Below are 13,453 nucleotides of genomic sequence, written 5' to 3' on the forward strand. Positions count from 1 at the left end.
CCATTGCGCCATTTGTTTTTATAATTTTCTAGAAACTTCCATAATATGTTAAAAGCTGTGAGAATTCTGTTCAGAATGTAGTAATGAGATTATTCTGACCTGTGTTTATGATTTTTTTGTTAGGATACTGTGAATCATTTGCTTATCATCTTCATAGATGACAGTCCAGTGAGTATTTAACATATTAGAAAACACTTCACATGGCATTGAATTTTTATACATATTTGTCAGATCAATGAAAATTTACATAAATTAATTGATTCTCTTTCTTTAAAGCCTGAAAAAGCAACTGAACCACCTTCCCCTTTGGTTCCATTCTTGCAAAAATTTGCAGAACCTAGAAATAAAAAGCCATCTGTAAGTATTTTCAAAAGCAATTTATATTACATTTTTTTGTGTTTTTAAGTGAGAGGAGGGGAGATAGAGAGACTGGCTCCTGCGTGCACCCTGACCAGGATCCAGTCGGCAACTCCGTCTGGGGCCGATGCTCGAATCAGCCAAGCTATCCTCAGCACCTGGGGCCTACATTTGAAGCAGTTGAGCCACTGGCTGCGAGAGGGGAAGAGAAGCAGATGGTTGCTTCTCATATGTGCTCTAACCAGGGATTGAACCTGGGATATCCACATTGTTGGGCCAATGCTCTACGTACTGAGCCATTGGGCCATATTACTTTTGATATAAACAGTTTTATCATGTTATTATATAGCCTTAACGGACTTTTCCTCCTATGTTGTATCTAGGTGCTGAAGTTAGAATTGAAACAAATCAGAGAGCAGCAAGATCTATTATTTCGCTTTATGAACTTCCTTAAACAAGAAGGAGCAGTGCATGTGTTGCAGATTTGTCTGACTGTGGGTGAGGCTTACCTCTGTACTCTATTAAAGTCATTTAAAAATTTTTAAATATATTTGAATATTTAGATCAGATCTGATGTTGCAGTCATACTGAATTTTATTTACTAGATTTTTTTTTTTTTTTAGGTGAGAGGAGGGGAGGTAGTGAGGCAGACACCCACTTGCACCCAGACTGGCAACTCCATCTGGGGCCTATGCTGGAGTACTGAGCTATTTTTAGTGCCTGAGGCTGTCATGCTATCCTCAGTGCTGGGGGCCATGCTTGAACTAATTGAGCCTCTGGCTGTGAGAGGGAAAGAGTGAGAGAAGGGAGAGATGGAGTGTGAAAGAAGTAGATGGTTGCTTCTTCTGTGTGCCCTGACCGGGGATCGAACCTGAGACGTCCATATACTGAGCTGATGGCTTGAGTTTAGTTTGCACTTTTTCTGGTTTAAGGTAAAACACTGATGATTAATTTGTGCAGCTCATCTTCTTTCTAACTATAGGCATGCTCTATCTACTGAGGCACTGGCCAGGGCCTTTTACTAGATAGTCTAAGAGCACCTATGAGTTGTCTTTCAAGTGTCCACTCTTTCTAGATTGGGACATAATCTATTACTGACTTCAATAAAAAAAAAACTACTAAGGATTAAGTATAATGAAAATATAATCAATCTTTAGTTTATGTCAGTAGCACTTTGTCTTAGTTTTCATTAAGGATTATTTTGATTAAGTAAAAGTAAAATGTTTCATTATGATTTTAATATCTGTAACATCTTACATTATTGGATTTATGAGGCACTATGGACTATAAAAAGATTAATGTTTTAAAAATTTAAGTATAATTTAAACATGAAACTTACAGAACTTGAACAGTTTGATCAGTTTTGGTGAATCTGTACATCTGGATATCCTAAACCTTATCAAGATATATAACATTTTCATCCCTAGAAAGTTTCTTTAGAGCTCTTCCCAAATGATCCACCTCTGCTCCTATTCCTGTCAAAATAGTCACTAGTCTTATTTCTCTCACCACAGATAAATTTTGCCTATACAATTTCCTTATATAAATGGAATCACATAGTATACACTCTTTTGTGCCTAGCTTTATTGATTCAGGATAATGCTTTTAAGTTTGATTCATGTTTTATAGATTAGTAGTTTGTTATTTTATTGCTAGATGGTATTCTTTTGTAAGAGTATACCAGTTTCTTTATCCATTATTCTTGTGATGGATATCTGGACTGCTTCCATGTGTGGGCTATTCTGAATAAACTTGCTATTAACATTTCCTGTATGAGGCTTTCTGTTGGGGACATATTTAATAATTGGAAGTAGAATTGCCGAGTCAGATTGTAGATATATGTTTAATTTTGTAAAACACTGCCATATTGTTTTTCAAAGTAGTTGTACTATGTTATACCCCCTAGTAATGTGTGAGAGTTCTGTTTGTTCTACATTTTTGCCAAAATTTGGTGGTGTTTGTGGTTTTTAATTTTAGCCAATTTAGTGGGTGTGCGGTGGTCTCTTGTGCTTTTAATTTGCATTTCTCTAATCACTACTGTTGTTGAACACTATGCTTACTGGCCATACAAATATTCTTCTATCGAAGTGTTTAAGACTTTTGCATATTTTTTATTGAATTGTTTTTCTTTTTGTCATTAAATTACTAGTTCTTTACATATTATCGATACAAGTCTTTTGTAAGTTATAAGTATTATGAATTTTTTTTCCAGACTATGGCTTGCATTTTCATTTTCTGAATAGTGTATTTTTTTTTTAATAATTTTATTTTTTTAATAGGGTGACATCAATAAATCAGGATAAATATATTCAAAGATAACAAGTCCAGGTTATCTTGTCGTTCAGTTATGTTGCATACCCATCACCCAAAGTCAGATTGTCCTCTGTCACCTTCTATCTTGTTTTCTTTGTGCCTCTCCCCCTCCCCCTTTCCCTCTCCCATTCCCCCCTCCCCCCCGTAACCACCACACTCTTATCAATGTCTCTTAGTTTCACTTTTATGTCCCACCTACGTATGGAATAATGCAGTTCCTGGTTTTTTCTGATTTACTTATTTCGCTTCGTATCATGTTATCAAGATCCCACTATTTTGCTGTAAATGTTCCGATGTCATCATTTCTTATGGCTGAGTAGTATTCCATAGTGTATATGTGCCACATCTTCTTTATCCAGTCATCTATTGACGGGATTTTTGGTTGTTTCCATGTCCTGGCCACTGTGAACAATGCTGCAATAAACATGGGGCTGCATGTGTCTTTACGTATCAATGTTTCTGAGTTTTTGGGGTATATACCCAGTAGAGGGATTGCTGGGTCATAAGGTAGTTCTATTTGCAGTTTTTTGAGGAACCACCATACTTTCTTCCATAATGGTTGTACTACTTTACATTCCCACCAACAGTGTATGAGGGTTCCTTTTTCTCCACAGCCTCTCCAACATTTGCTATTACCTGTCTTGCTAATAATGGCTAATCGAACAGGTGTGAGGTGGTATCTCATTGCCGTTTTGATTTGCATTTCTCTAATAGCTAAAGAAGATGAGCATCTTTTCATATATCTGTTGGCCATTTGTATTTCTTCCTGGGAGAAGTGTCTGTTCTTATCCTCTTCCCATTTTTTTATTGGATTGGTTGTTTGTTTGTTGTTGAGTTTTATGAGTTCTTTGTATATTTTGGATATTAGGCCCTTATCTGAGCTGTTGTTTGAAAGTATCATTTCCCATTTAGTTGGCTTTCTGTTTATTTTGTTATCAGTTTCTCTTGCTGAGCAAAAACTTCTTAGTCTGATGTAATTCCATTCATTAATTTTTGCCTTCACTTCTCTTGCCTGTGGAGTCAAATTCATAAAATGCTCTTTAAAACCCAGGTCCATGAGTTGAGTACCTATGTCTTCTTCTATGTACTTAATTGTTTCAGGTCTTATGTTTAGATCTTTGATCCATTTTGAGTTAATTTTTGTATAGGGGGAGAGACTGTAGTCCAGTTTCATTCTTTTGCATGTGGCTTTCCAGTTTTCCCAGCACCATTTATTGAAGAGGCTTTCTTTTCTCCATTGTGTGTTGTTGGCCCCTTTATCAAAAATTATTTGACTATATATATGTGGTTTTATTTCTGGACTTTCTATTCTGTTCCATTGGTCTGAGTGTCTATTTTTCTGCCAATACCATGCTGTTTTGATTGTCGTGGCCCTATAATATAGTTTGAAGTTAGGTATTGTAATGCCCCCAGCTTCATTCTTTTTCTTTAGGATTGCTTTGGCTATTCGGAGTTTTTTATAGTTCCATATAAATCTGATGATTTTTTCCTCTATTTCTTTAAAAAACGTCATTGGAAGTTTGATGGGAATTGCATTAAATTTGTATATTGCTTTGGGTAATATAGCCATCTTGATTATATTTATTCTTCCTAGCTAAGAACAAGGTATATTCTTCCATCTCATTATATCTTTTTCGATTTCCCTTAACAATGGTTTATAGTTTTCATTATATAAGTCCTTTACATTCTTTTTTTTTTTTTTTTTAAATAAATTTTTATTAATGGTAATGGGATGACATTAATAAATCAGGGTACATATATTCAAAGAAAACATGTCTAGGTTATTTTGTCATTAAATTATGTTGCATACCCCTCACCCAAAGTCAGATTGTCCTCCGCCACCCTCTATCTAGTTCTCTGTGCCCCTCCCCCTCCCCCTAACTCTCTCCCTCCCTCCCTCCCATATCCTCCCTCCCCCCACCCCTGGTAACCACCACACTCTTGTCCATGTCTCTTAGTCTCGTTTTTATGTTCCACCAATGTATGGAATCATATAGTTCTTGTTTTTTTCTGATTTACTTATTTCACTCCGTATAATGTTATCAAGTTCCCACCATTTTGCTGTAAATGATCTGATGTCATCATTTCTTATGGCTGAGTAGTATTCCATAGTGTATATGTGCCACATCTTCTTTATCCAGTCTTCTATTGAAGGGCTTTTTGGTTGTTTCCATGTCTTGGCCACTGTGAACAGTGCTGCAATGAACATGGGGCTACATGTGTCTTCACGTATCAATGTTTCTGAGGTTTTGGGGTATATACCCAGTAGAGGGATTGCTGGGTCATAAGGTAGTTCTATTTGCAGTTTTTTGAGGAACCACCATATTTTCCTCCATAATGGTTGTACTACTTTACAGTCCCACCAACAGTGAATGAGAGTTCCTTTTTCTCCACAGCCTCTCCAACATTTGCTATTACCCGTCTTGTTGATAATAGCTAATCTAACAGGGGTGAGGTGGTATCTCATTGTAGTTTTGATTTGCATTTCTCTAATAACTAATGAATCTGAGCATCTTTTCATATATCTGTTGGCCATTTGTATCTCTTCCTGGGAGAAGTGTCTGTTCATGTCCTCTTCCCATTTTTTTATTGGATTGTTTGTTTGTTTGTTGTTGAGTTTTATGAGTTCTTTGTAAATTTTGGATATTAGGCCCTTATCTGAGCTGTTGTTTGAAAATATCATTTCCCATTTAGTTGGCTGTCTGTTTATTTTGATATCAGTTTCTCTTGCTGAGCAAAAACTTTTTATTCTGATGTAGTCCCATTCATTTATCTTTGCCTTCACTTCTCTTGCCATTGGTGTCAAGTTCATAAAATGTTCTTTAAAACCCAGGTCCATGATTTTAGTACCTATGTCTTTTTCTAGGTACTTTATTGTTTCAGGTCTTATATTTAGGTCTTTGATCCATTTTGAATTAATTTTAGTACACGGGGACAGGCTGTAGTCGAGTTTCATTCTTTTGCATGTGGCTTTCCAGTTTTCCCAACACCATTTGTTGAAGAGGCTTTCTTTTCTCCATTGTGTGTTGTTGGCCCCTTTATCAAAGATTATTTGACCATATATATGTGGTTTTATTTCTGGGCTTTCTATTCTGTTCCATTGGTCTGAGTGTCTATTTTTCTGCCAATAGCATGCTGTTTTGATTATCGTGGCCCTATAATATAGTTTAAAGTCAGGTATTGTAATGCCCCCAGCTTCATTCTTTTTCCTTAGGATTGTTTTGGCTATTCTGGGTTTTTTATAGTTCCATATAAATCTGATGATTTTTTGTTCCATTTCTTTAAAAAATCTCATAGGAATTTTGATGGGAATTGCATTAAATTTGTATATTGCTTTGAGTAATATGACCATTTTGATTATATTTATTCTTCCTATCCAAGAACAAGGAATATTTTTCCATCTCATTGTATCTTTTTCGATTTCCCTTAACAATGCTTTGTAATTTTCATTATAAAGGTCCTTTACATTCTTTGTTATGTTTATTCCTAGGTATTTTATTTTTTTTGTTGCAATCGTGAAGGGGATTATTTTTTTGAGTTCGTTTTCTAATATTTCATTGTTGGCATATAGAAAGGCTATGGACTTTTGTATGTTAATTTTGTATCCTGCGACCTTACTGTATTGGTTTATTGTTTCTAATAATCTTTTTGTGGAGTCCTTCGGGTTTTCGATGTATAGGATCATATCATCAGCAAAAAGTGATACCTTTACTTCTTCTTTTCCGATATGGATGCCTTTTATTTCTTTGTCTTGTCTGATTGCTCTGGCCAGAACTTCTAGCACCACGTTAAATAAGAGTGGAGAGAGTGGACAACCCTGTCTTGTTCCTGATTTAAGGTAGAAAGTCCTCAGTTTTATGCCGTTTAATATGATGTTGGCTGATGGTTTATCATATATGGCCTTTATCATGTTGAGATATTTTCCTTCTATACCCATTTTGTTGAGAGTCTTAAACATAAAATTGTGTTGTATTTTATCGAAAGCCTTTTCTGCGTCTATTGATAAGATCATGTGGTTTTTGTTCTTTGTTTTGTTGATATGGTGTATTACGTTAACCGTTTTACGTATGTTGAACCATCCTTGAGATTCTGGGATGAATCCCACTTGATCATGATGTATTATTTTTTTAATATGTTGTTGTATTCGATTTGCTAGTATTTTGTTTAGTATTTTAGCATCTGTATTCATTAGAGATATTGGTCTGTAGTTTTCTTTTTTTGTGCCATCCTTGCCTGGTTTTGGTATGAGGGTTATGTTGGCCTCATAAAATGTGTTTGGAAGTATTGCTTCTTCTTCAATTTTTTGGAAGACTTTCAGTAGAATAGGAACCAAGTCTTCTTTGAATGTTTGATAAAATTCGCTGGTATAGCCGTCAGGGCCTGGACTTTTATTTTTGGGGAGGTTTTTAATGGTTTTTTCTATTTCTTCTCTACTGATAGGTCTGTTTAGGCTTTCTGCTTCTTCTTGACTCAGTCTAGGAAGGTTGTATTGTTCTAGGAATTTATCCATTTCTTCTAGGTTGTTGAATTTAGTGGCATAAAGTTTTTCATAGTATTCTACAATAATTCTTTGTATATCTATGGTGTCCGTGGTGATTTCTCCTCTTTCATTTTGGATTTTGTTTATATGAGTTCTTTCTCTTTTTTCCTTGGTAAGTCTTGCCAAGGGTTTGTCAATTTTGTTGATCTTTTCAAAGAACCAACTCCTTGTTCTGTTAATTTTTTCTATAGTTTTTCTGTTCTCTAATTCATTTATTTCTGCTCTGATTTTTATTATCTCCTTTCTTCGGCTGGTTTTGGGTTTTCTTTGTTCTTCTTTTTCTAGTTCCTTAAGGTGGGAAGTTAAGTGGTTCACTTGGGCTCTCTCTTGTTTGTTCATATATGCCTGAAGTGATATGAACTTCCCTCTTATCACTGCTTTTGCTGCATCCCGTAGATTCTGATATGTCGTATTGTCATTTTCATTAGTCTGTATATATCTTTTGATCTCTGCACTTACTTCTTCTTTGACCCATTCATTTTTTAAAAGTATGTTGTTTAGTTTCCACATTTTTGTGGGATTTTTTTCCTCTTTTTTGCAGTTGAATTCTAGTTTCAAGGCTTTATGATCAGAAAATATGCTTGGTACAACTTCAGTTTTTCTGAATTTGCTGATGTTGTTTTTGTGGCCCAACATATGGTCAATTCTTGAGAATGATCCATGTACACTGGAGAAAAATGTATACTCAGTCACTTTGGGATGAAATGTCCTGTAGATGTCTATCATATCCAGGTGCTCTAGTGTTTTGTTTAAGGCCACTATGTCTTTGTTGATTCTCTGTTTGGATGACCGATCTAGAGCCGTCAGCGGTGTATTGAGGTCTCCAAGTATGATTGTATTTTTGTCAGTTTTTGTTTTAAGATCAATAAGTAGCTGTCTTATATATTTTGGTGCTCCTTGGTTTGGTGCATATATATTAAGAATTGTTATGTCTTCTTGATTCAGTGTCCCCTTAGCCATTATGAAATGGCCATTTTTGTCTCTGAGTACTTTTCCTGTCTTGTAGTCAGCATTATCCGATATGAGTATTGCTACACCTGCTTTTTTTTGGATATTTGCTTGGAGTATTGTTTTCCAGCCTTTCACTTTGAATTTGTTTTTATCCTTGTTACTTAGATGAGTTTCCTGTAGGCAGCATACAGTTGGATTTTCTTTTTTAATCCATTCTGCTACTCTGTGCCTTTTTATTGGTGAGTTTAATCCGTTTACATTTAGTGTCATTATTGATACTTGTGAGTTCCCTATTGCCATTTTATAGATTGCTTTCTGTTAGTTTTGTGTCTTGTTTGATCCTTCTCTTTTCTTTTTCTATCTTTTGTTTTTATTTGGTTGTATTCCATACATCTTTCCTCTGTTGCTATCTTTTTTATCTCATGTGCTTCTGTGGTGGTTTTTTCAATGGTGGTTACCTTTGAGTAATGAAAAGGGTCCCTACCCTGTTCATTGTAGCGAACTATTTTGTGAGTACTTTTGCACTCCATCGTCTTTTGCTACTGTTAATCTCCATCTTCTCCCCCTCTTTCTTTTTGTTGTTGTCACAGTTTAAATTTGGTTTTATTGTGTTCTTCTTGGAGCTTTTACTTGTGGCTGTTTTTTTTTTGTTCTTTGTATCTGATTGGAGAACCCCCTTTAGTAATTCCTGGAGTGGGGGTTTTCTGATGATAAATTCCCTCATCTTTTCTGTATCTGTGAATGTTTTTATTTCTCCTTCATATTTGAAGGATAGCTTTGATGGGTATAGTATTCGTGGCTGAAAGTTCCTCTCTTTCAGGACTTTAAATATTGGGGTCCACTCTCTTCTAGCTTGTAGAGTTTCTGTTGAGAAATCTGATAATAATCTAATGGGCCTTCCTTTATATGTTGTATTCTTCTTTTCCCTGGCTGCCTTGAGAATTTTTTCTTTGCTGTTGGTTTGTGTCAATTTCATTATGATATGCTTTGGAGTAGGTTTGTTGGGGTTAAGAAAACTCGGAGTTCTGTTTGCTTCTTGAACTTGAGGCTTTAGTTCTTTCCACAGGCTTGGGAAGTTCTTATCTATTATTTGTTTGAGTATGTTCTCCATTCCATTTTCTCTCTCTTCTCCCTCTGATATACCTATTATTCTTATGTTATTCTTTTTGATGGAGTCAGATAATTCTTGTAGGGCTACCTCATTTTTTTTAATTTTTGAGTCTCTTTCTTCTTTTCTCTGTTGTGCCTCAAGTTGCTTGTCTTCTATTTCACTAATTCTCTCTTCTATCTGACCTGTTCTATTAGCTAAGCTTGTTACTTCGTTTTTCAGGTCGTGAATTGAGTTTTTCATCCCTGTTTGATTTGTTTTTATAGTTTCAATTTCCTTGGACATATATTCTTTGTGTTCATTGAGTTGTTTTCTGAGCTCCCTAAATTGCCTTTCTGTGTTTTCTTGTATATCTCGGAGGATTTTTAGAATTTCTATCTTGAATTCTCTGTCATTTAGCTCCAAGGTTTCCAATATATTAAATTTTTTCTCCATAGATTTTTCCTCATCTAGCTGTGTTACCTCTCTTTCTTTTGTATCCATGATATTCGATTTTCTCTTCCTTAATGGCATCTGAGGGTGGTTTTGTTGATAGTATTAATGAGATTTAATAAAGAATAAAAAGTTAAAAAAAATAAAACAATAAAAAATCGAAAAGAGTTGTTTTTTTTTTAAAAAATTAATAATGAAGTAAAGAAAAATAAAATAAAATAAAAATTTTTAAAAAAAGAAATTATTCCCCCCCTCCTTTTTTCCTTTCCTCTCCTCTCCCCTCTTTCTTGAGAAAATCTTGTGGTGAACTGTGAATTATAACAAACAATGCCTGTGATGGAGGGCCTGAATTGAGGAAAAGTAATAAACGGGCAAAAAAAAGAAAAGGAAAAAAAGAACAAAAAAAAGGGGGTATGGACCCACAAAAAGCAAATAAGGAAAAAATTTGGGTCAAGAATAAAGTGATTTGCTTTTAGGTGTTGGTTGTCTAAGAGTTATGATGAGAGGAATAAGAGAAAAACAGAAAAATGGGGGGACAAATTAAAAAATTACTATTGTATTTAGTGGAACTAGAACTAGATAAAATGGATAGCCAGGGATGGGAGCACTGCTAGTGAGTTAAAAAGGTGAAGTAAAAAACCCCCAAAATGCCACAAACATAAGTTTGAGTCCCAGATAACATAATTTGTTTGTAAGTGAGGTTTGAATGAGAGGAGATGTAAAGGAGAAAGGAAGAAACTAATATAGAGGGAGAAAAGAAAGAGAGAGAGAGAAAAAAAGAGGGAACCACTAACAGAAGAAAAAAGAAAGGAGAGAGAGAGAGAGAGAGAGAGAGAGAGAGTTAAGGGTTTTGGAGTGCAACCCTTATAGAGAGAAAGGAAGAGGAGAGAAAAGATAATGGGAGATGTAACACTTATGGGTAGTGTAGTTCAAGGAGAGGAGAGAGTAAGACCGGCAGAGAGTTAATCGGCCAAATTGGAGGAGAAAAAAAAGTATCAAGAATGAAGATAAGAGAAACAGACGAACAAATATAATAAAATGGGATAGGTTATAAAGTCTGCAGATTATTCTTGATTTTGAGAAGTTATCTTCTTGGTTTTTCTTTTCTCTCCCTCTTCCTGGTTGGTGACTCTGTACGCCGGTTTCTGCCCCTTTGGCACGCTCAGGTAGAGGTTTGCAGTTGATAAGTCTCTATGGCAATGTCATGTATTGTGCTTTCGTCTCGTTGGCAGTCAAGGCTCATTAGCATTTATAGGCTCCGACAGTGAGAGAGTCCGTGTTCCTGGAGCCTTTCTCCTAGTCTTTCCTTCCTCAATTAGTAACCTGATAATCCAGCTATGGGGTTGCTGCTGCCCCTGCCTGGATAGTAAGAGGCTCAAAGAGCTGGCAATTCCCCCCTCTATTTCCACTCGCAACAGGGCTCTGGGTGAGGCTCAGTCAGTTAGAGCTGCTAGCATAATCAGGCGGGCTTTCCACCCACTCACAGACCTCTGGCTCTGCCACTCTGTCCGGTAACACAGGCGAGCGCTCACTTCCGGGGCGCTTGGAGGAAACTCTCGCTCAGTATCTGCGTGCGCAGACCAGGATATCCGGCCAGCAGTCTCACGCTCTGAGTGAAACCCCCAACCGCATGGAAAAGTTGCAGCGTTGGATTTGGTTCTCGCTCCGTCCCCGTGCGCGGCTTTTGCAAGGTGCTGGGGCGGCCCGAGATTCCGCTTTGGCCCACACAAAGGCCCCTGACTCTGCCCCTCTGTACGATAACACGGGCGCGCACTGCCGAGGTACTCGGAGGAATCTCTCACTCACTATCTGCGTGAGCGCGCAAACCCGGATATGAGGCCGGCCGCGTTTCCCTCTGAGTGAAACCCCCACCAGCACGGAAAATTTCCACCGTTGGAATTAGTTCTCGCTCCCTCCCGTGCGTGGCTTTCCCAGGGCACTGGGGCTGCCCAGAGATTCTGCTTTCGGCCCACAGAAAGGCCTCTGACTCTTCCTCTCTGTGGGGTAACACGGGCACCCACTCCCGGGGCCTAGGAAGAAATCTCTCGCCCACTAACTGCGCACCGACTAGGAGATCGGGTAAAATGGCTGCTCCGCTTTGTCTTTCTTTGTTTGGGTTTGGCGCGAGTGTTAGCTTGTATTGCCTGGGTTGCCACAGGATCAGTTTTTCCTCGGCTTGGATCTCCGTTCCACAGCCTGGTTCGGCCGTTTGTGCCACGGCCTGGATCTATTCACCCCCTTTGCCGGCCTCAGTTTCTATATTCACAGTTACCAGAGAAAGCCGCCCTGTTTAGGTTAGTGAGGAAGGCAGAGCATTTCTTACTCCCTAATTCCTTCGGGGTTTGGTTATATATTTAGCCAATTTTTCACTCGACCATACCTTCGGGTGTATTGCGAAGCATCTGGAGGCTCCAAGTATAGGTTTTTCTGTTTCTGGTTGAAGATCTTGTTGAGTTTTGGGGGAGATTTATCGGTATCTCTTCTTACCCCGCCATTACTCTGACGTCATAATAGTGTATTTTGATGAGAAGAACTTTTAAATTTTGATGAAATTTAGTGTATATATTTTTAATTTTGTGGTTAGGATTTCTCCAATTTCCATAAGAAATCTTTACCTACCTTAACTCAAGATATTTCCCAACTTTTTTTTCTAGATGCATTATAGTTTTATTTTTTACATGTAGGTTTGTGATCTATCTTGAAATAATTTTTGTGTTGCTATTAGGTAGAGGTGGAGGTTCATTTTTTTCCTTGATATGAATATCTTTTTTTCCTAATAACTATTGTTTAAAGAGACATTTGTTCCCATCTTTGTATCTTTGTCAAATTATTTGACCATATATGTGCGGGGTATATTTTTGGACTCTGTTCTTTTCCATTGACCCATGTATCTGTTATTTTGGCTGATACCATGATCTTTTTTTTTTTTTTTTTTCCCGAAGCTGGAAACGGGGAGGCAGTCAGACAGACTCCCGCATGCGCCCGACCGGGATCCACCCGGCATGCCCACCAGGGGGCGATGTTCTACCCCTCTGGGGCATTGCTCTGTTGCATCCAGAGCCATTCTAGTGCCTGAGGCAGAGGCCACAGAGCCATCCCCAGCACCCGGGCCATCTTTGCTCCAATGGAGCCTCGGCTGTGGGAGGGGAAGAGAGAGACAGAGAGGAAGGAGAGGGGAGGGGTGGAGAAGCAGATGGGCGCTTCTCCTGTGTGCCCTGGTCGGGAATCGAACCCAGGACTCCTGCACGCCAGGCTGACACTCTACCGCTGAGCCAACTGGCCTGGGCCTTGATACCATGATCTTGATTAGACTATATACTATCTCTTGAAATCAGTTGGTTTAAAGCATTCTACTTAGTTCTTTTTCAAGATTGTTTTGGCTGTTTCTATTTAGGTTAGAGGAGGAGAGATAGTGATGCCAACTCCTGCATGTGCCTGACTGGGATCCACCCAGCAACCCCATCTGGGGCCAGTGCTCGAGTAGCCAGCTAGTATTAGCACCTTAGGCTGTCACACTCCAGCGGAGCTGTCTTCAGCACCCAGGGCCACATTAAAATCACTCGAGCCAGTGGCTGTGGGAGGGAAAGATGGAGAGAAGGGGGACAGTATATTTAGGTTTCTAGTGCATGAATATCTTTTATTTTATCATTTGTTTCAATCTTATTTAATTCCTCTCTATAATGTTTCGTAGTTTGTACTCAGGTCTTTATGGTTTTGCCTGTTGTATTTAAAGTAACTTCTCAAGCCCTGTT

The 13,453-nt window shown here is 37.8% G+C and overlaps 1 protein-coding gene across 6 annotated transcripts in view; it reads left to right on the forward strand.

The window, feature by feature from the left end:
• SNX14 (sorting nexin 14) overlaps window positions 1-13,453 on the forward strand; it is a 96,497-nt gene that overhangs the window by 41,352 nt on the left and 41,692 nt on the right. For all 6 annotated transcript variants that reach the window (XM_066358923.1, XM_066358924.1, XM_066358922.1 and 3 more), the window contains exons 10-12: window positions 124-168; window positions 277-357; window positions 741-855. In XM_066358923.1, coding sequence (XP_066215020.1) covers window positions 124-168; window positions 277-357; window positions 741-855 — 241 coding nt within the window. The remainder of the gene's footprint in view (window positions 1-123; window positions 169-276; window positions 358-740; window positions 856-13,453) is intronic.

This window comes from Saccopteryx leptura, chromosome 1 (assembly GCF_036850995.1).
Source record: "Saccopteryx leptura isolate mSacLep1 chromosome 1, mSacLep1_pri_phased_curated, whole genome shotgun sequence".
NCBI lineage: Eukaryota > Metazoa > Chordata > Mammalia > Chiroptera > Emballonuridae > Saccopteryx > Saccopteryx leptura.